Raw genomic sequence first — 21,571 nt, 5'->3', positions numbered from 1 at the left:
GTGTATATCTCAGAGCAAACCATGTGAGTAGGACCCATCAAAAGCAATGTAGTAGGAAGATTTGGTGTGATTTTAGCAGCCCCTGTCTGGATTCAGTGCCTAAAACAAGGAGAGATCTGAACTGAGACACCGTCCCACCAGACTGAGCCCCTGTATGAATTACAGATGAAGACAGCAGCAGGCAGTGCAGTCATCAGCTATTTATTATGATTTTTCATGCAATACATCAGTGTGAAGAAGAAACCCCAATGCACCCTCCACCACCATTTCCCTGTGGTATCCACACAGAACTTTGCCACTTCAAAGCCTCCGTGACGCTGGGGCTGGGATTCTGCTCAGCTGCCGGGAGAGAAGAAAGGTGTGACCAAAAACTTTGAGCCTACAGAGGTGTTTTCCCAGCCTTGAGGAATTTCAGGCTCCAGGAGTACAATCAAGTGAATGGGATTTTTTGTTTGTGCAGTGCACAGTAGAATCTGATAAGCAGCAGAGCCAGCCACGGGGCGAGGGAGACAGAGCACTGAACTGCAGAGCTGTCATGTCACAGGGCAGAAGAGAGACAGGAACACAAAGGACTGAGACCCAAGGAATCCAATTAGAGCAGGAAACTAACTAAATACTGCAGTGGGGGGGGGGGGGGGGGGGGAAGGGAGAGGGGGGCGGGAAGCATAGACATAAAGAGGGCAGGCAGGAGCTTCTGATCCTGGCATAGCTCTCTACCTGTCTGTGTTGCTGAGGGTTTGTCAGGACGGGAATCCTCAAAGCCTCTCACCACCTCGCAGAGCATCCCTTTGTGTTGAGCACTTCTATGTCACCATGTGGTCACATCCTAAGGGTAGGGCAGAAGATGCTCAGAGGAGCCCCGTGGGTGCTACAGAGGGGCTAACCCCTCAGGGTGCCTTGGCCTCATCCCTCGTAGGCTGGCTTGGTTCTTGTGGAGCCACGGGCCTGTGTTCCTCCTCACTTTGAGGCTGAGTGGTACCCTCTTGCTGGGAGCTCCTTTTGCTGTTTTCATCTTCTCGTGTCTGGCGGCTCCTCTCTGGTGAGGGGAGCTCTGCATCCTCGTGGCAGCAGCCAGCTTCGTCCCTTTGGTGACGTGGCTCTTCTGCAGCTTGCTGGCCCTGCTTGCGAGCTTCCTGCAGCTCTGGATCTCGGGATGGAGGTGATTGGCTCTTGGCCTTCCTGTCTTTGTTTCCTCGGGATTCGGCTTCCTGTGAGACTTCCTCTCCTGTGGCTTTTGGTCCATCATCCTCTGGCTGACGATTCTTCTCTTCCACATCATTCACCCGGGGACTCTGGTGGTCCCTCCTGTCTTCCCTAGTCTCAGACTGATTGGTGTCACCCTTCAAGCCATCCAACTCAGGGGCAGAAGCCTGCTGAGCCGCTTCCTTTACTGCTGTTGTAGACCTTTCCCGAGTCTCACTTTTCCTGGGCTCCTTGAGCTCCCTTGCATTTTCCTGGGAACTGGAAGATGGAAGATGCTGTGGTTCAGGCTCCACAACACTGCTGTCTTTGCACGGCCCATCTGGTGGCTGTGGTGAAACGTAGCATTTCCTTACATAGACAGGCTGCTCTGAGCCATTGGACTGCTGACAGATGATCTCATATGTGGTAGCTTTGGGATCATTCAGGTTCTGGATAACATGGATCAAATATGCAATGGTCTGAGGCTCACAGGGCTCAGGGACAGTCTGTACCTCTGGGCGTACATCAGGGACAGAGGGAATATAGCGGACCCTCACATCAGTGACAGACGGCACTTCTCCATGGGGGACGAGGTCTCTGCTATCAATGTCCACAGTTTGGTAGAGGCTTCTGTCCTGCCTTCTTCCCTGATCATTGTGTACTGGGAACCTATTTTGCTCCACTTCCAGGTCCCGCTGACGATCAAGACTCCTTTCGTTTACAATGGCATCTTCCCTCACTTGTACCTGTACAGTCCTCCTCTCCTCCACAGGTTCCTCATGCTTACGGAGGCTATCTCTCTGCTGTTCCTTCTCACGGCAGATCTCTGCTTCAGCTGCAGCCACAGTTTCCTCCTGAGTCCTTGCATATGTCACCAATTTACGTGGTCTCGTGGCCTCTTCTTCATGCAACAGTTCTCTGGAAATGTGGCGGATCTCCACATCAGCTTCAGCTTCAACCACAATGTCCTCTTGTGTCCTCTGGAATCTGGCTGATTCACAGGGTCTCCTGGCTTCCCCTTCTCTCTCCTGTTCTTGGGACACATGGTGGATCTCCACATCAGCCTCACCTTCTGCCACAATGTCCTCCCGTGTCTGCTCAGACCTCACCGATTCACGTGGTCTCCTGGCTTCTTCTCTCTCCCTTTTTTGTGTCACACGTCTGATCTCCACATCAGCTTCGGCTTCAGCTACAATGTCCTCCTGAGTCTTCATGTACCTCGCCGTTTCATGGGGTCTCTGGGCTTCTTGTCTGTCCCTTTCTTGGGTTACACGTTGGATCTGCACATCAGCTTCAGCTTCAGCTACAGTGTCCTCCCGTGTCCGTTCATACCTCTGTGATTCACGGGGTCTCCTGGCTTCTTGTCTGTCCCTTTCTTGGCTTACACGTCGGATCTCCACATCAGCTTCAGCTTCAGCCACAATGTCCTCCTGTGTCTTCACGTACCTTGCCGTTTCACGGGGTCTCCTGGCTTCTTCTCTCTCCCTTTTTTGTGTCACACGTCTAATCTCCACATCGGCTTCAATATCAGCCACAATGTCCTCCCGTATCCGCTCAGATCTCACCAATTCACGGGGTCTTCTGGCTTCCTCTTCTCTCTTGCGTTCCTGGGACACACGACAGATCTCCACATCAGCTTCAGCTTCTGCCACAATGTCTTCCCGTGTCTGCTCAGACCTCACCGATTCACGGGGTCTCCTGGCCTCCTCTTGTCTCTCCCTTTTTTGTGTCACACGTCGGATCTCCACATCAGCTTCGGCTTCCACTACAATGTCCTCCCGAGTCTTCACATACCTCGCTGTTTCACGGGGTCTCCTGGCTTCTTGTCTGTCCCTTTCTTGGGTTACACGTCGGATCTCCACATCAGCTTCAGCTTCTGCCACAATGTCCTCCTGTGTCTTCACGTACCTTGCCGTTTCACGGGGTCTCCTGACCTCTTCTCTGTCCCTTTCTTGGGTTACACGGCGGATCTCTACATCAGCTTCAGCTTCTGCTACAATGTCCTCCCGTGTCTTCACGTACCTCTGTGATTCACGGGGTCTCCTGGCCTCCTGTTGTCTCTCCCGTTCCCGGGAAACACGGCGGATCTCAACATCGGCCTCAGCTTCAGCCACAATGTCCTCCTGAGTCTTCACGTACCTTGTCGATTCACGGGGTCTCCTGGCTTCTTCTTTGTCCCTTTCTTGGCTTACACGGCGGATCTCCACATCAGCGTCAGCTTCTGCCACAATGTCTTCCCGTGTCTGCTCAGACCTCTGTGATTCACGGGGTCTCCTGGCCTCCTCTTGTCTCTCCCTTTTTTGTGTCACACGTCGGATCTCCACATCAGCTTCAGCTTCAGCCACAATGTCCTCTTGTGTCCTCTGGAATCGCGCTGATTCACGGGGTCTCCTGGCTTCTTGTCTGTCCCTTTCTTGGGTTACACGTCGGATCTCCACATCAGCTTCAGCTTCAGCCACAATGTCCTCTTGTGTCCTCTGGAATCGGGCTGATTCACGGGGTCTCCTGGCTTCCCCTTCTCTCTCCTTTTCTTGGGTTACACGGCGGATCTCAACATCGGCTTCAGCTTCAGCCACAATGTCCTCCCGTGTCTTCACGTACCTCTGTGATTCACGGGGTCTCCGGGCTTCCTGTTTTCTGTCCCTTTCTTGGGTTACACGGCGGATCTCAACATCGGCCTCAGCTTCAGCCACAATGTCCTCCTGTGTCTTCACGTACCTTGCTGTTTCACGGGGTCTCCGGGCTTCTTCTCTGTCCCTTTCTTGGGTTACACGGCGGATCTCCACATCAGCTTCAGCTTCAGCCACAATGTCCTCCCTTGCCTTCCCGTACCTCTGTGATTCATGAGGTCTCCCGGCCTCCTCTTGTCTCTCCCTTCCTTGGGTTACACGTCGGATCTCCACATCAGCTTCAGCTTCAGCCACAATGTCCTCTTGTGTCCTCTGGAATCGGGCTGATTCACGGGGTCTCCTGGCTTCCCCTTCTCTGTCCCGTTCTTGGGACACACGGCGGATCTCCACATCAGCTTCAGCTTCTGCCACAATGTCTTCCCATGTCTGCTCAGACCTCACCAATTCACGTGGTCTCCTCGCTTCTTGTCTCTCCCTTTTTTGTGTCACACGTCGGATCTCCACATCAGCTTCGGCTTCCGCTACAATGTCCTCCCGAGTCTTCACGTACCTCACCCTTTCACGGGGTCTCCTGGCTTCCTCTTGTCTGTCCCTTTCCTTGGACACACGTCGGATCTCCACATCAGCTTCAGCTTCAGCCACAATGTCCTCCTGTGTCTTCACGTACCTTGCCGTTTCACGGGGTCTCCTCGACACCTCTTCTCTGTCCCTTTCTTGGGTTACACGGCGGATCTCTACATCAGCTTCGGCTTCAGCTACAATGTCCTCCCGAGTCCTCACATACCTCTGTGATTCACGGGGTCTCCTGGCCTCCTGTTGTCTCTCCCGTTCCCGGGAAACACGGCGGATCTCAACATCGGCCTCAGCTTCAGCCACAATGTCCTCCCGTGTCTTCACGTACCTTGCCGTTTCACGGGGTCTCCGGGCTTCTTCTCTGTCCCTTTCTTGGCTTACATGGCGGATCTCCACATCAGCTTCAGCTTCAGCCACAATGTCTTCCCGTGTCTGCTCAGACCTCACCGATTCACGGGGTCTCCTGGCCTCCTCTTGTCTCTCCCTTTTTTGTGTCACACGTTGGATCTCCACATCAGCTTCAGCTTCAGCCACAATGTCCTCTTGTGTCCTCTGGAATCGGGCTGATTCACGGGGTCTCCTGGCTTCTTGTCTGTCCCTTTCTTGGGTTACACGTCGGATCTGCACATCAGCTTCAGCTTCAGCTACAGTGTCCTCCCGTGTCCGTTCATACCTCTGTGATTCACGGGGTCTCCTGGCTTCTTGTCTGTCCCTTTCTTGGCTTACACGTCGGATCTCCACATCAGCTTCAGCTTCAGCCACAATGTCCTCCTGTGTCTTCACGTACCTTGCCGTTTCACGGGGTCTCCTGACTTCTTCTCTGTCCCTTTCTTGGGTTACACGGCGGATCTCAACATCAGCTTCGGCTTCAGCCACAATGTCCTCCCGTATCCGCTCAGATCTCACCAATTCACGGGGTCTTCTGGCTTCCTCTTCTCTCTTGCGTTCCTGGGACACACGGCGGATCTCCACATCAGCTTCAGCTTCAGCCACAATGTCTTCCCGTGTCTGCTCAGACCTCACCGATTCACGTGGTCTCCTGGCCTCCTCTTGTCTCTCCCTTTTTTGTGTCACACGTCGGATCTCCACATCAGCTTCAGCTTCAGCCACAATGTCCTCTTGTGTCCTCTGGAATCGGGCTGATTCACGGGGTCTCCTGGCTTCTTGTCTGTCCCTTTCTTGGGTTACACGTCGGATCTGCACATCAGCTTCAGCTTCAGCTACAGTGTACTCCCGTGTCCGTTCATACCTCTGTGATTCACGGGGTCTCCTGGCTTCTTGTCTGTCCCTTTCTTGGCTTACACGTCGGATCTCCACATCAGCTTCAGCTTCAGCCACAATGTCCTCCCGTGTGCGCTCACATCTCACTGATTCACGGGGTCTCCTGGCTTCTTCTCTCTCCCTTTTTTGTGTCACACGTCTAATCTCCACATCGGCTTCAATATCAGCCACAATGTCCTCCCGTATCCGCTCAGATCTCACCAATTCACGGGGTCTTCTGGCTTCCTCTTCTCTCTTGCGTTCCTGGGACACACGGCGGATCTCCACATCAGCTTCAGCTTCTGCCACAATGTCTTCCCGTGTCTGCTCAGACCTCACCGATTCACGGGGTCTCCTGGCCTCCTCTTGTCTCTCCCTTTTTTGTGTCACACGTCGGATCTCCACATCAGCTTCGGCTTCCGCTACAATGTCCTCCCGAGTCTTCACGTACCTCGCTCTTTCACGGGGTCTCCTGGCTTCTTGTCTGTCCCTTTCTTGGGTTACAAGTCGGATCTCCACATCAGCTTCAGCTTCAGCCACAATGTCCTCCTGTGTCTTCACGTACCTTGCCGTTTCACGGGGTCTCCTGACATCTTCTCTGTCCCTTTCTTGGGTTACACGGCGGATCTCTACATCAGCTTCGGCTTCAGCTACAATGTCCTCCCGAGTCTTCACATACCTCTGTGATTCACGGGGTCTCCTGGCCTCCTGTTGTCTCTCCCGTTCCCGGGAAACACGGCGGATCTCAACATCGGCCTCAGCTTCAGCCACAATGTCCTCCCGTGTCTTCACGTACCTTGCCGTTTCACGGGGTCTCCGGGCTTCTTCTCTGTCCCTTTCTTGGCTTACATGGCGGATCTCCACATCAGCTTCAGCTTCAGCCACAATGTCTTCCCGTGTCTGCTCAGACCTCCGTGATTCACGTGGTCTCCTGGCCTCCTCTTGTCTCTCCCTTTTTTGTGTCACACGTCGGATCTCCACATCAGCTTCAGCTTCAGCCACAATGTCCTCTTGTGTCCTCTGGAATCGGGCTGATTCACGGGGTCTCCTGGCTTCTTGTCTGTCCCTTTCTTGGGTTACACGTCGGATCTGCACATCAGCTTCAGCTTCAGCTACAGTGTACTCCCGTGTCCGTTCATACCTCTGTGATTCACGGGGTCTCCTGGCTTCTTGTCTGTCCCTTTCTTGGCTTACACGTCGGATCTCCACATCAGCTTCAGCTTCAGCCACAATGTCCTCCTGTGTCTTCACGTACCTTGCCGTTTCACGGGGTCTCCTGGCTTCTTCTCTGTCCCTTTCTTGGGTTACACGGCGGATCTCAACATCAGCTTCGGCTTCAGCCACAATGTCCTCCCGTATCCGCTCAGATCTCACCAATTCACGGGGTCTTCTGGCTTCCTCTTCTCTCTTGCGTTCCTGGGACACACGGCGGATCTCCACATCAGCGTCAGCTTCTGCCACAATGTCCTCTTGTGTCTGCTCTGATCGCGCTGATTCACGGGGTCTCCTGGCCTCCTCTTGTCTCTCCCTTTTTTGTGTCACACGTCGGATCTCCACATCAGCTTCAGCTTCTGCCACAATGTCCTCTTGTGTCCTCTGGAATCGGGCTGATTCACGGGGTCTCCTGGCTTCTTCTCTCTCCTTTTCTTGGGTTACACGGCGGATCTGCACATCGGCTTCAGCTTCTGCTACAATGTCCTCCCGTGTCCGTTCATACCTCTGTGATTCACGGGGTCTCCTTGCTTCTTGTCTCTCCCATTCCCGGGAAACACGGCTGATCTCAACATCGGCCTCAGCTTCAGCCACAATGTCCTCCCGTGTCTTCACGTACCTTGCCGTTTCACGGGGTCTCCTGACTTCTCTGTCCCTTTCTTGGGTTACACGGCGGATCTCCACATCAGCTTCAGCTTCAGCCACAATGTCCTCCTGTCTTCACGTACCTTGCTGTTCCACGTGGTCTCCTGGCTTCTTCTCTGTCCCTTTCTTGGGTCACATAGCGGATCTCAACATCAGCTTCAGCTTCTGCCACAATGTCCTCCTGTGTCCTGTCAGATCCACTGATTCACGGGGTCTTCTTGCTTCCTTTTCTCTCCCATTCCCGGGACACACGGCTGATCTCCACATCAGCCTCAGCTTCAGCCACAATGTCTTCCCGTGTCTGCTCAGACCTCACCGATTCACGTGGTCTCCTGGCCTCCTCTTGTCTCTCCCTTTTTTGTGTCACACGTCGGATCTCCACATCAGCTTCGGCTTCCGCTACAATGTCCTCCTGAGTCTTCACGTACCTCGCTGTTTCACGGGGTCTCCTGGCTTCTTCTCTGTCCCTTTCTTGGGTTACACGGCGGATCTCCACATCAGCTTCAGCTTCAGCTACAATGTCCTCCTGTGTCTTCACGTACCTCTGCTGATTCACGGGGTCTCCTGGCTTCTTCTCTGTCCCTTTCTTGGGTCACACGGCGGATCTCCACATCAGCTTCAGCTTCTGCCACAATGTCCTCCTGTGTCTTCACGTACCTCTGTGATTCACGGGGTCTCCTGGCCTCCTGTTGTCTCTCCCGTTCCCGGGAAACACGGCGGATCTCAACATCGGCCTCAGCTTCAGCCACAATGTCCTTCAGATCTCCACGTACCTCTGTGATTCACGGGGTCTCCTCGCTTCTTCTTCCCTTTCTTGGGTTACACGGTGGATCTCCACATCAGCGTCAGCTTCTGCCACAATGTCCTCCTGTGTCTTCACGTCCTCTGTGATTCACGGGGTCTCCTGGCTTCCTCTTTCTCTCCTTTTTGGGTCACACGGCGGATCTCAACATCAGCTTCAGCTTCAGCCACAATGTCCTCCTATGTCTTCACGTATCTGGCTGATTCACGGGGTCTCCTGGCTTCCTTCTCTCTCCCGTTCTTGGGTTACAACGCGGATCTCCACATCAGCTTCAGCTTCTGCCACAATGTCCTCCTGTGTCCTCTGGAATTGGGCTGATTCACGGGGTCTCCTGGCTTCCCCTTCTCTCTCTTTTTCTTGGGCTACACGGCGGATCTCAGCATCGGCTTCAGCTTCTGCTACAATGTCCTCCCGTGTCTTCACGTACCTCGCTGATTCACGGGTGCTCCTGGCTTCCTGTTTTCTCTCCCATTCCGGGAAACACGGTGGATCTCAACATCGGCCTCAGCTTCAGCCACAATGTCCTCCCGTGTCTTCACGTACCTCTGTGTTCACGGGGTCTCCTGGCTTCTCTGTCCCTTTCTTGGGTTACACGGCGGATCTCAGCATCAGCTTCAGCTTCAGCCACAATGTCCTCCTGAGTCTTCACGTACCTTGCTGTTTCACGTGGTCTCCTGGCTCTTTCTCTGTCCCTTTCTTGGGTCACATAGCGGATCTCAACATCAGCTTCAGCTTCTGCCACTACATCCTCCTGTGTTCTCAGTAATCTCACTGATTCACGTGGTCTCCTTGCCTCCTCTTTTCTCTCCCATTCCCGGGACACACGGTGGATCTCCACATCAGCTTCAGCTTCAGCCACAATGTCCTCCTGAGTCTTCACGTACCTTGCTGATTCACGGGGTCTCCTGGCTTCTTCTCTGTCCCTTTTTCGGGTTACACGGCGGATCTCCACATCAGCTTCAGCTTCAGCTACAATGTCCTCCTGAGTGCTCTCACGTACCTCTGTGATTCACGGGGTCTCCTGGCCTCCTGTTGTCTCCTCCCTTTTTTGTGTCACACGTCTAATCTCCACATCGGCTTCAATATCAGCCACAATGTCCTCCTGTATCCGCTCAGATCTTACCAATTCACGGGGTCTTCTGGCTTCTTCTTCTCTCTTGGGTTCCTGGGAAACACGGCGGATCTCCACATCAGCTTCCGCTTCTGCCACAATGTCCTCCTGTGTTTTCACGTACCTCGCCGTTTCACGGGGTCTCCGGGCTTCTTCTCTGTCCCTTTCTTGGGTTACATGTCGGATCTCCACATCAGCTTCAGCTTCAGCCACAATGTCCTCTTGTGTCCTCTGGAATCGGGCTGATTCACGGGGTCTCCTGGCTTCCCCTTCTCTCTCCTTTTCTTGGGTTACACGGCGGATCTCAGCATCGGCTTCAGCTTCTGCTACAATGTCCTCCCGTGTCTTCACGTACCTCTGTGTTTCACGGGGTCTCCTGGCCTCCTTTTGTCTCTCCTGTTCCCGGGATACACGGCGGATCTCTACATCAGCTTCAGCTTCAGCCACAATGTCCTCCTGTGTCTTCACGTACCTTGCCTTTCCACGTGGTCTCCGGCCTTCTCTGTCCCTTTCTTGGGTCACATAGCGGATCTCCACATCAGCTTCAGCTTCTGCCACAATGTCCTCCTGTGTCCTCTGGAATCGGGCTGATTCACGGGGTCTCCTGGCTTCCCCTTCTCTCTCCTTTTCTTGGGTTACACGGCGGATCTCAGCATCGGCTTCAGCTTCTGCTACAATGTCCTCCCGTGTCTTTACGTATCTCACTGATTCACGGGGTGTCCTTGCCTCCTCTTGTCTCTCCCATTCCGGGACACACGGTGGATCTCCACATCAGCCTCAGCTTCAGCCACAATGTCCTCCTGAGTCTTCACGTACCTCTGTGATTCACGGGGTCTCCGGCCTTCTTCTCTGTCCCTTTCTTGGGTTACACGGCGGATCTCAACATCAGCTTCGGCTTCAGCTACAATGTCCTCCTGAGTCTTCACGTACCTCTGCGATTCACGGGGTCTCCTGGCCTCCTGTTGTCCTTCCCGTTCCCGGGAAACACGGCGGATCTCCACATCAGCTTCCGCTTCTGCCACAATGTCCTCCTGTGTTTTCACGTACCTCGCCGTTTCACGGGGTCTCCGGGCTTCTTCTCTGTCCCTTTCTTGGGTTACATGTCGGATCTCAGCATCGGCTTCAGCTTCTGCTACAATGTCCTCCCGTGTCTTCACGTACCTCTGCGTTTCACGGGGTCTCCTGGCCTCCTGTTTTCTCTCCTGTTCCCGGGAGATACGGCGGATCTCTACATCAGCTTCAGCTTCAGCCACAATGTCCTCCCGTGTCTTCACGTACCTTGCCTTTCCACGTGGTCTCCGGGCTTCTTCTCTGTCCCTTTCTTGGGTCACATAGCGGATCTCAACATCAGCTTCAGCTTCTGCCACTACATCCTCCTGTGTCCTGTCAGATCTCACTGATTCACGTGGTGTCCTTGCCTCCTCTTTTCTCTCCCATTCCCGGGACACACGGTGGATCTCCACATCAGCTTCAGCTTCAGCTTCAATGTCCTCCTGAGTCTTCACGTACCTCACCCTTTCACGGGGTCTCCTGGCTTCTTGTCTGTCCCTTTCTTGGGTTACACGTCGGATCTCCACATCAGCTTCAGCTTCAGCCACAATGTCCTCCCGAGTCTTTACATACCTCGTCGTTTCACGTGGTCTCGTGGCCTGTTCTCTGTCCCTTTCTTGGGTTACACGTCTAATCTCCACATCAGCTTCAGCTTCTGCCACAATGTCCTCCTGAGTCTTCACATACCTCGGAATTTCATGGGGTCTCCTGGCCTCTTCTCTGCCCCTTTCTTGGGTTACACGGTGTATCTCCACATCAGCTTCGGCTTCAGCCACAATGTCCTCCTGAGTCTTCATGTACCTTGCCCTTTCACGGGGTCTCCTGGCCTGTTCTCTGTCCTTTTCTTGGGTTACACGTCGGATCTCCACATCAGCTTCAGCTTCAGCTTCAGCTACAATGTCCTCCCGTGTCCTTTCATACCTCTGTGATTCGCGGGGTCTCCTGGCTTCCCCTTCTCTCTCCCGTTCTTGGGACACACGGCGGATCTCCACGTCGTCTTCATCTTCAGCCACAATGTCCTCCCGTGTCTTCACGTCCCTCACCGACTCACAGGGTCTCCTTGTCTCTTCTCTGCCCCTTTCTTGGGTCACATGTCTGATCACATCAGCTTCGGCTTCAGCCACAGTGTCCTCTTGTGTCCATTCAGACCTCACTGATCCATGGGGTCTCCTGGCTTCCTCTTTTCTCTCCCTGTTTCGTATTACATGTTGGATCTCTATATCAGCTTCAGCTTCTGCCACAATGTCTTCTCTTGTCCTTTCATATGTCATGGATTCACGTGGTCTCCTGCCCTTCTGTGTTTTCCCTTGTTCATAGTAGTCTTCTTCTAGCTCCTTTGTGTTATTGTATCTGTGTTCTATTACTAGCGGTTCCTGGAGGTATGACTGATGCAGCCTTTCTGAATCCAGGTATTCAGACTTGCACAGCTGGCGGCTGCTTCTTTCAAGTTCTTTTTGTTCCAGCTCACGTAGGTGGTTGCGGCTTCTCTCATCTTTGAGTAATTCAGGCTTTTGGATTTGATTGCGCCTTCCTCTATCTGCTTCTTCTGGCTCATGTGGCCGACGGCTGCTTCTCCCATGTGCCACTGCCTCTTGATCTTGTGGTCGATGGTTTCTTTGATCATACACTGGCAATGTTGATTCACGTGGCTGACGGCCACTCCGCCGGTCTGGCAGCAGCTGTGGTTCACAGGAATGGCTGCAGCTCCTCACGTCTGCTAGTTGCTCTCGATGAGGCTTCTCTTGATTTTGTCTCTCATCTCTGTGTGCTGTCTTCAAGCTGCCGCGCTTGTGGTTTTGTAAATCTCCCAGTCTGTCCAGCTCGGGTTGCTGACGTCTTCGGCTGCTTCGTTGGTCGCATGGCTCTTGGTTTTGTTCTTCATATTCTTGAGGGATCATTTCCCTTGGCCTGGTGCTTTGTCTTGCATCAGCTCTACTTTGTGTGTTACGTTGCTGGCAATGACTTCCCGTCTCCTCGTGTGTCTCAAGATCCTGGACCCTGGTGTCTCGTGGTTCAGGTATGCAGGGGGGATGGCAATTGCGTTCAAGTGTTCGTGATTCCTCTTCCTGGAACTGCTGACGGCTCCCTCTGTTCTTAATTTCAGGCTCTTGGACTGTCTTGCTGCTGGTTATCAGCTTTGTTCTTTGCAGAAGGCGTTGTCCCTTCTGCAGGTACCAGTAGCAGGCTTTAGCCACTCTGAATACTAAAAGCAGAAACTCATTAAAATCGATTTCTCCATCCCCATCCCACTCCAGAAACTGCAGAATCTTGTCAATTGTCTGAGGGTCGTGTGGGTTCTGTAGAAAAAACACACATAGAGAAACAAAAAGCCTTGCTGCTCCTTGTCAGGAAATGCAAATCCAGTGATCATGACAATCTCTTCTACTTGCATCTCTCTTAGGTTCACTTTTGTTGCTCAGCATCTCCTCCGTGGCTGTGTTCCCCATTTTCCTGGTAGTTCCCTGGCTGCAGCTAACCATTTGGAGATGCCATATCCCTCCACTAGATACATTTCTTTCCTATCTTTAAAAGTAAACCACCTCACAGTTCTTTCTCCAATTTTTCCCATTTGTTCACAGCAAAATCTATAGGAAGAGCTTTTGCAGACAGTACAGAACCACACATCTGCTGCTCCCCGTTGGCAAAAGCCTCTGCATCCCATTTCCCTCTGGTTATAAGAATCACTCCCTCTCCAGAAAGTTTTCTGGTCCCCACATTTCAATTTTATCCTTAATCTTTGCCCGTCACTGCAGCACTCACCACTATGGCATCTGCAAATTCCTTCTGAATGAACTCCTTCATCTTTCTTCGGTTGAATTTGGATTGGTCTCCATCTTCCTTTGCATGTTGGTGAAAGACAGTAATGATGGTGGAAACACTGTCTAAGAAGTGAGACATCTTTCTGCAGATTCAAGCAAGCCTGCAAGAAAAGTAGCAGACCTAAGGATGGGAGAGTTTTTGGCTGAACATGGAAGAGGGGGAGGATTGGTGGGGTCAAGCTGTGCACATTAATGAGAGTCTGGGTGCCTCCGCTACTCTCTATGGCAAGCTGTGCTTTACCAGAGCACTGGGAAGATATCCAAATGCTTAGGGGTTTTGGTGGGATGGGGAGTGTCCTCCAACTTGTCTGCTGATGTATTGGAATGACGTTTGGTATGGGATGGCAGGATGCCAGCATTTTTGTGTTGCAGGGAGGGGATTGGGGATGGTGACTCAAGAGATACCCCAAGAACCTGTCCCTGTGGGCTCTACCAGCTCCTTCAGTTTCCAGAACCAACGCAGCTCTTTCTGCTTGGCATTGAGATACACCAGCTCCTCTGGAGAGGTCAGAGGATGTCTAAGGCAATGCTGGAACATCCTGAGAGAGGACCCAGCTTGGGCAGAGGTGGATAGAGCATTCATAGAAGGTTAAACGAGCCCTGTGACCGGCAGCAATGCAAATCAAGCGATGAATCTCATGTTACAGCATCAGCTTATTGTCCAACAGATTTTGGCCAAAGAGAACAGTCAGATCACCCAGGTCAGAAATATTTATTGAATTTAATGGCAATCTCCTGGGCAGAAAGCAGTGCTCATACTTGAGCTTTGTGTCTGGAAACCTAAAAATGCCACCTCTGTGCTCCTTGCAGGATCCCCAAGCCTGTTATCGGCTGCATTGGTGCCAGGATCTCGGCTTGCAGCTGGGGAAGCTGCTCCCTGCCTGCTTGCAGTGTGCACACATGCATGAACATGTGCACGCACCTCTGCATGCAAAACCTCCGTCTTGCTATTTTTACGGAAAACCGAACGCTTCTTCAATCTGTTCACCCTGGGTGGGAGATGAATGCAGACCAAAGTGAGGCGCCAGACCTGGCTCCATCCCTCCCTTTTGTTTGGAGGAAAACTGCCTTTCCACACAACACACAACAAAGAGCACGCAGCTGTCCAAATGGTGAAAAATAACATTTCATTGAATATAAACCCGAAAGATGCCCGGAAAATACTGCAGCAGAAACTTCATTGCCACCCAAGACAGATCCTACAGAAATCATTCATTTTCACCCAGCAAAGCATGCTTTTCTGAAGGAACGACTTACCCAAGTCACCAACGGGATCGAATGGGATTCCTGTGAAGCCGTGCGGAGTGATTGGAGGACCCGAGCGCTTTTATAGGGTCCTTGGTGGCGGAGCAGAAAGGAGCCACCCTTTGTGGACATTGTCCTGATTCATCTTTGGCCAAACCCAGCTGCTCCTTCATGTCCTCAAACGGGTTATTTAACTTATCATCCCATTACCTATCATTTTAACCCAGAAATAGCAGTTGCCATGTGGCAATTCAGGCATCTGCTGGTTCCGCCTAATCCGGACTGTAAAGTTATTTTACGGGCTGATTGTATTTCAGATTTAAAAAAAGAAAAAAAAAATCTAGACTGTCTATAAAGTATATATATACATTAATGGGAGGATGTATTTTTTTATGAACGTGTATCTTTGTAGGTATGCATTTATGTATGCTTAATACATGCACATAAAAATAGCACCAGAGTGAACCTGGGAGGGTGCTGTAAGCAGATGTGGGGACCTGCCCACCGTTTTGCAGATCCTTGGGGCTGGGGTCTAGCAGTTTGACTGGGTTTTACTCATGGAGGAAGGACGGAGGAAGCCCCAAGAACTACAGAAGTTAAATTTAGGTGGGCAGCAGAGAGATCTCCAAATGCTGCAGGAGATCTCTGCTGGTGTGGTGATCTTGTAGCATGTGCTGAAATACATATATATATATTTTTTTCCTTGATAACTTCTTACCGAGGAGCCTTTCATTGTATTATCCAGGTTTTTGTTGGGGAAAAAAAAAAAAAGAAAAAAAAAGAAAAGCCCAAACCAACAAAACCTTTGTGAACAGTAAAATCTGCAAAATGGACTTTTTAACCAGAAAACGCCTATTCAAAGTGCAACGGCTTTTCATTGAGAAAAATGATGATACAACATGTTTTTATGTTAACTCTTTTCCGTGAGCGGATTTCATTCCAACTTTTCTTGATCTTTAATTAAAACTAAAAGTGGAAACGTCTCGGCTGGGAGCTTGATTCATGTTGAAGCTTCATCTGGTCGCTCTAGGCAACTTTTGCTGTAATTGCCTCTCCAATCCCCCTCCTTTTTTTTTGTTTAATATCCTGCAAGTGTAAATGAATTAGAGACCAATGGGTTCCTTTATTGCTCCCAAATTCTCCCCATACAGGGAGCATACAAGGAAAGCTTTAGCCATGCCACTTGGGCTCCGTGTTGGAGCTGAGCTGCATGACATGACGGAGACATTGCGGGCAGCTCCGGAGCAGGAACTTGCCACACAGCCTTGGCTAAGCTGCTCATCTGTCCCATCTGATGGTTAGAACGTACTGGGTGTAGGAGCCTAATTAATTAGTGCTGGTAACACCTTGGGGATACTCATACAAGTGCTCACGGAGGATTGTTACTAACCGTGCTTCATTTTTGAGCTTTTTTTCAGGATTAAATTATACTGGTGTAAATTATACCCCACCTGTGGGATAATGATACCCTTGGGAAACTGTAATTTTATGGTAGATTGCAGTTATTATTAAAATTAGAGCATTACAATGTGGCTGGAGCTTGTACACACGGTGTCCTATAACAGTCTGCAATCCCCGCAGGGGCTGGGGACATCGGGAAGCACCGGGCAGATTTTGGGGTTTTAATAGAGGCAGAGGTCCACAGAAGCAGCACCAAACCATGTTCTCCAAAGGCTTGGGTGTCCCCAGAGTGGACTCTCAAAGGGGGGATTTGGGTCAATTTTTCAGTGCTGTTACCCAGCAGGGTGGGCTCCATTCTCTTCTCTCCATCCAGTTCTGTGTGAATCACTGTCTGTGTTCGTATAGGGTGGCCAAGCCTCATTTGGTTGTTGAGATCACTCATTGGTCATTAGGGCCATCTGTCAGTGGGATCATCCATTGGTGTTTGGATCATCTGTCAATCAGTGAGATCATCCAATGATCATTGGGATTGCCCATTATTTAATAGGATCGTCCAGTGATCATTAGGATTGCCCATTGTTTAATAGGATCATCCATTGATTCTATGATTTAATCTCAGAAGAATTGGGCTCCTCATGGGGCATATAAAAGACTTTTAACACCTCCCAGCCTTGCAGGTGTCTTAAACAGGTCCTTGTGTGTGCGGGGTAATTTTCACTCTGCTGTAATGTTCTCCTTAAAATGAACAACAACAACAGCAACAAAAAAACCTCCCCCAACTTCAAATACAACACTCCAAAAGTAGAATAATTTGGAATAGTGTATAATTATCACATCATTAACAGGACTTGGGGGTCGTTTTTTTACTGGTACTGCAAAAGGCTGTAGTTGATGGACTGAGGAGTCTGGTGATGGGAGAACTGAGGCGGGGCTGATAAGTAGCAAAGGGCTCTTCAACAGTCCTCAACTAAGAGCTGAAAACTGGCATTTTCTGGAAAAGAAAATGTTCTGAGGAACATATCAGATGGAATGGGAGTTTTGATGGATTTGTGATGGAATCTAAATCTTGTCTGTCCCATTTCATTTTGACAACACTCACAGCTGCCATTAAGGTGGGTCGGGGTCTGCTTTCTCCAGTGTGTTTTATCATCACAAGAGCAGAGGTAGTGCATTTTGTGTCCAGCGCATTTAACTGTGACATCAGCGCCTATAGACCAAATCATTTTCAAAAAGTGTCTTCTTAGAGATCATCTTGAAATGCTGCTTTTTCGGTTCTGATTCAGCACTCGGCAAATTGTGAAATTCCGGTGTGTCCCGGAGCAGTGACGTTCTGTTTCCCGGTGAGGTCTCTGTGTTCTGCTTGTCACCGGCCACAGAGCAGGAGGTGCGGGTGCATTTATCATCCACTGATTTGGCTGATAGGTCGCCGGCAAAAGATAATATGGGGAAAAACAGGCTGAGCATCACCTCCCTGCGGGATGCGGAATCCTGGTGGTCCGGCACATCCAAACCCATAATAACCCCTCTGACTTCAGTGGGCTGCTTGCACCCACAATCACCCACATCCCTACGTGCACATCCGGAGCTGGTACCCGAAATTCCCGAGGCTGAGGCCAGGTCCACGTGTGCATGGATTGCGTGTCAGCTTTTTGCACTCAGCCTCCCAGGTGTTACTGGGACCATGTGTATGTGAATAATGGGGGAATAATTAATATCCCTCTGCTCCTCTCAGAGCATTCAGTAGCTAATAGGGATTTTCAATTTTCATACGTGTTCTGCATCTCCCCCTTTATTATTATTATTATTTTAATAAGTGAGGATAAATAAGACAAATCCCTCCCACTGAGCATTCAGAGCTCTTGATTCTTTTTACAGCAGACATGCACAGCGTCTGGAGCAGATGTATGCTGCCAGGTAGCTGCTCAGTGGTCATCATGCCATCGCATCAATCCCAGCATCCACCCTATCTGAAGACACTGGATGTCACATCCCTGCCTGCAGGGACCCATTGATTCACCTTGGGCTGCATGCCCCCAGGACACAGCACCCCAGGGCCATGCGGCTCTGTGTCATGCATGGGATGGACACTGAGGTCCTTTGTGGTAGCTCAGAATGGTGCAGCAATACATCAGGACACCGTGCTGATTTGCAGTCAATTTTATTGCTTTGCTTATACAGGCAGAGGCAGCCTAATACAGGATAAGAGAGAAGGTCTCAAGCCAGGAATAGTTCAGTACAAGCTAGGGGTGCAAGCAAGCTCAGGGTTAAGAAAAGATTGGACAAGATATAACAAACAGCACTGGACAAAATATCCCACCTTGCTGGCACCAATAGCCACAGTTGCTCTGGGCTCACTGCAGTTCTTATTTCCTCGGAGGCCACTGAGGCTGCAGGTGCTCCTGCTCTGCCGCATGTTTTCCTTTGCCATGAGGCCCATGTTGCTGTTGTCCTGGGACACGTTCAGCCTCAACCCCGCTGCCTTCTTGCACCACCACTGTGGGGTGAGGAAGGTGAGCTGTGTCGTGCTGGATCCCTGAGGCCTGGGGATCCGGGTGGGGGCTCGTGCCCCTCACTGGAGGTGGCAGCTCTTGGGTCCCTTTGGGACTGGGGTCCTGCCAAGGAGCTGCATGGTCCTTGGTCTTGTCCGTGGTTCTTTCTGGTGTCTTGGTGGGAGAAATGTGGCTCTGCTCTGCTGGCTCCAGCTCTTGCCTCTGGTGATGGTTCTGTCCTAGCTTTGGTGTCTCGGTCACTTTGTCCTGGTGGGGCTTGGGGTCATGTTTTGGTATTTTTTCGATTTTTTGGGTATTTCTGTCCTTCTCTGAGGTCTCAGTGACTACGTTTTCACCTCTCTTTGGACCCTCTTCTCGTGCCTTGGCCCTGTCATCCTGATGGACATTCTTTGGCATCTCGCTCTTCTGTTTCTGTTGGGTGCCTTGGTTGCTCTTTGGTGTCTCAACCTCCTGAGTCTTTTGAGTATCTTGAATCTTTGGTGTCTCACTCTTCTCAGTCTTTTGGGTGTCCTGGTTCTTTGGTGTCCCATCTTCCTGATTCTGTTGGGTGTCTTGGTGCTTCTTTGGTTCCTCACCCTTCTGGTGCTGCTGGGTGTCCTGATCCTGTTGGGATGTCCCACCCTCCCGCACCTGTTCACTCACCCCCTCCTCCAGGACCTGCTTGTGGTGCTGCTCCCCATCTGCCTCCTCCTGCACTGTAAGCTCCTGATCATCTTCTGGCTCCAGGTACTGCTGGAGTTGCCCGTGGCAAGCCTTGGCCACGCGGAAAACCAGGTTGAGGAACTCACTAAAGTCAACCTTGCCACTGCTGTCTTCATCCAGGAAGAGCAACACCTTCTCAACAGTTCTGGGATCCCGGGCATCCTGCAAGGAAACAACATCAGCAAGGCCCATGAACCCTTTGCAGGACTTCTCTGGGATCAATCACTCCAACAGAAACCCATCCCCATGGCTCGTGTTGCTCGATCCTCACCATGATCACATCCTCAAATTCCTGCTCGATGAGCTGCCGCAGCTCCCCTCTGCTCAGCGTGCTGCAGTCGCCGTCACTGCTGGCATAGGTGTAGAAGGTAGTGATGATGCCATTGATGTTCTCCTGGAGCTGGGCCATCTCCCCACAGAATAGAGGCAGCCTGTGAGAAAGATACCAAAACAACAAAAAGGGTCTTTTGCTTGGTAAGCCCCTCTCATACAGTGCAGCTGGACAGGAAGATGAGCCAGAAGGACTCAATAAAACCAAACAGAGTGTTTTTTCCTTTAGGAGAGCTCAGCTTCAGGAGAATGCTCAGGGCCCTGAGCTCCCACTTTCCTGCAGGGTCTGTCTGGGCTTACCTGGGTGAGAAGAGTATGGTGTGCAGCCAACCTGCTCCCAGCAGTCTTATATACAGCAGTATCGTGCAGGGAGACAGCGTCAGCAGGGTGCCGCATCCTCGCCCAATGAAACTGTCATCCCCCTGTCTTCATTTGTCTCTTGCTCATTAACTTCTGCTCTGGTGCTTTACTCCAGAGTGAAGAGATGATCCTTCCTAAGCTCACCCCACCTGCGGATGCATTTCAGAGGAATTAAGCAGAAAAGGTTATTTTTAGTGCTGTGGGATTTAGCTGGAGGTGATGCCCAAGCAACACCCAGGTCTCTCTAGTGAACGTGTTTGGTGAGCGATGTGAATGACTGACACGGGAGGAGGCAGCCTGGGAGTGCCCGTATGGGAATGAAGAGAAAACAAAACAAAGGGTAAAAAATAAGGATACGCCATGCCCAAATCCAAGTGACCCCCTTCCCCAAAGTCCCACTTTTGGGTGCTGGCAGGGAGGCACCCGGCGAAGAAATCCTTTCCAACAGTGCCACCAAGTGGCACGCGGAGGGGGATGGAGGGGTGGCACGAGCTGCTGTCACCCCTGTACAGCATGGGGAAACTGAGGCACAGTGCGAGGAGGGGACACCTGCTCCTCGAGGTGGTGACAGCCCCAATGTGCCACTTGTCCTGCTGGACGTGGCTACTAAGAGAGACTGAAAAATAATAACACTGGAAATCCACATAGCTCACAACGTATGCTGGGTTTTGGATACAGAAAATAACTCACAGTTTTGTGCAAGAAAAGGCATTTTCAGGAAAAATGCCTGGCTTGGGGAGAGGTTAATAGGAACCAGTGGTAAATCCCTATGGTTGTGCTGGGATGGGATAAGTGGGGGAGCCAAGGAGCCCCCCACACAGCTGGGGCTGCTGCAGGACAGGAGGCTTTGGTGACCCAAACTGAATGGAGGAAACTTGAAGTATGGATTCTGCTTTAATTCCTCTCCATTAATCCATCTGTTTTACCCCATGAAGACTCCTCTTCAGGTGGGGCCCATCTGCTTCTCATTAAGCTGCAATGGGGTGGGGGGAAGTTTCTGGGGGCATCAGAGAGGCAGAAGTACAAGGGGTGTTCTCACAGCTGCTATTTCTGGGCACCAGGACCCCATGCAGAGCACTTTCCTGCAGATAACCATAGACAATAACAGGTTTATGCTGCTCAGGGTTTCACACTTGCTTTACAAAGCAGAAAGGTTGGGAGGTTAGGGGGTAGGTGAAGTTAAAGAAACAAAATGCTGCTTTCAGCAGAGCTTGAAGCAAATGGCCACAGAGCGAAGGGCAGGTGCTGCAGAGCCCTGTGCTGATGAAACCACCTGAAATCCATCTGAGCAATGAAACCACCTGAAAATATTAAGAGGCTTTTAGGGCTGCTCCCCTTGTTCGAAGCTCCCCAGCACTCTGTGACCCTCCTCAAAGCACTGCAATGCTGGTGGGTGTGACGGGGGGGGGGGGCAGGCATTGCAGCACTGGTTGTAGGGCAGGATTTTGCTTTAATGTGACTCCTTCTCCTGTGATGCCACCTGTGCTCGTGAGAAGAGCAAATATTGTGGGAGTTTGCCCTGGAAACAGCCACAGGGCAGCCAATCCAAGAAAGCACTGAGCAGGGTCTGCCTAGGCACAGCATGAGGTGTGGCAGAGCAGCGGGTCTGCAGTTTGCTCGCCGTAACCATCCCAAATCATTGAGGTCTGTTTACCAAAGGAGCTCCATCTTCTGAGCTCACTGGTAGGAAATGTGCTGGGCACCGGGCAAACCCGCTTCTCTGGTAGGCATTGTGTGTT

At 51.3% G+C, this 21,571-nt stretch overlaps 2 protein-coding genes across 2 annotated transcripts; both read right to left on the bottom strand.

Annotated features, from left to right (window-relative positions):
* Window positions 1-647: 647 nt before the first annotated feature.
* Window positions 648-13,520, bottom strand: LOC104914421 (uncharacterized). Its single transcript, XM_085209563.1, is given in 7 exon segments — window positions 648-7,521; window positions 7,742-8,046; window positions 8,048-8,236; window positions 9,032-9,304; window positions 9,428-9,887; window positions 10,346-12,762; window positions 13,226-13,520. Coding segments are annotated over 7 exon segments (10,416 nt in total). The 5' UTR covers window positions 13,364-13,520; the 3' UTR covers window positions 648-887.
* Window positions 13,521-18,087: 4,567 nt separating this feature from the next.
* LOC100539174 (uncharacterized) lies at window positions 18,088-19,662 on the bottom strand. The gene is made up of 2 exons (XM_010723895.4): window positions 19,414-19,662; window positions 18,088-19,304 (listed from the first exon to the last, which is right to left on the bottom strand). Exons 1-2 carry the CDS (start codon window positions 19,549-19,551, stop codon window positions 18,294-18,296), a joined length of 1,149 nt encoding a protein of 382 aa, XP_010722197.1. The 5' UTR covers window positions 19,552-19,662; the 3' UTR covers window positions 18,088-18,293.
* Window positions 19,663-21,571: the final 1,909 nt, after the last annotated feature.

This window comes from Meleagris gallopavo, chromosome 27 (assembly GCF_905368555.1).
Source record: "Meleagris gallopavo chromosome 27, MGAL_WU_HG_1.1, whole genome shotgun sequence".
Taxonomy (NCBI): domain Eukaryota; kingdom Metazoa; phylum Chordata; class Aves; order Galliformes; family Phasianidae; genus Meleagris; species Meleagris gallopavo.
Note: the sequence above shows the minus strand (reverse complement) of the source record. Positions and strands in the feature narration are given on the sequence as shown.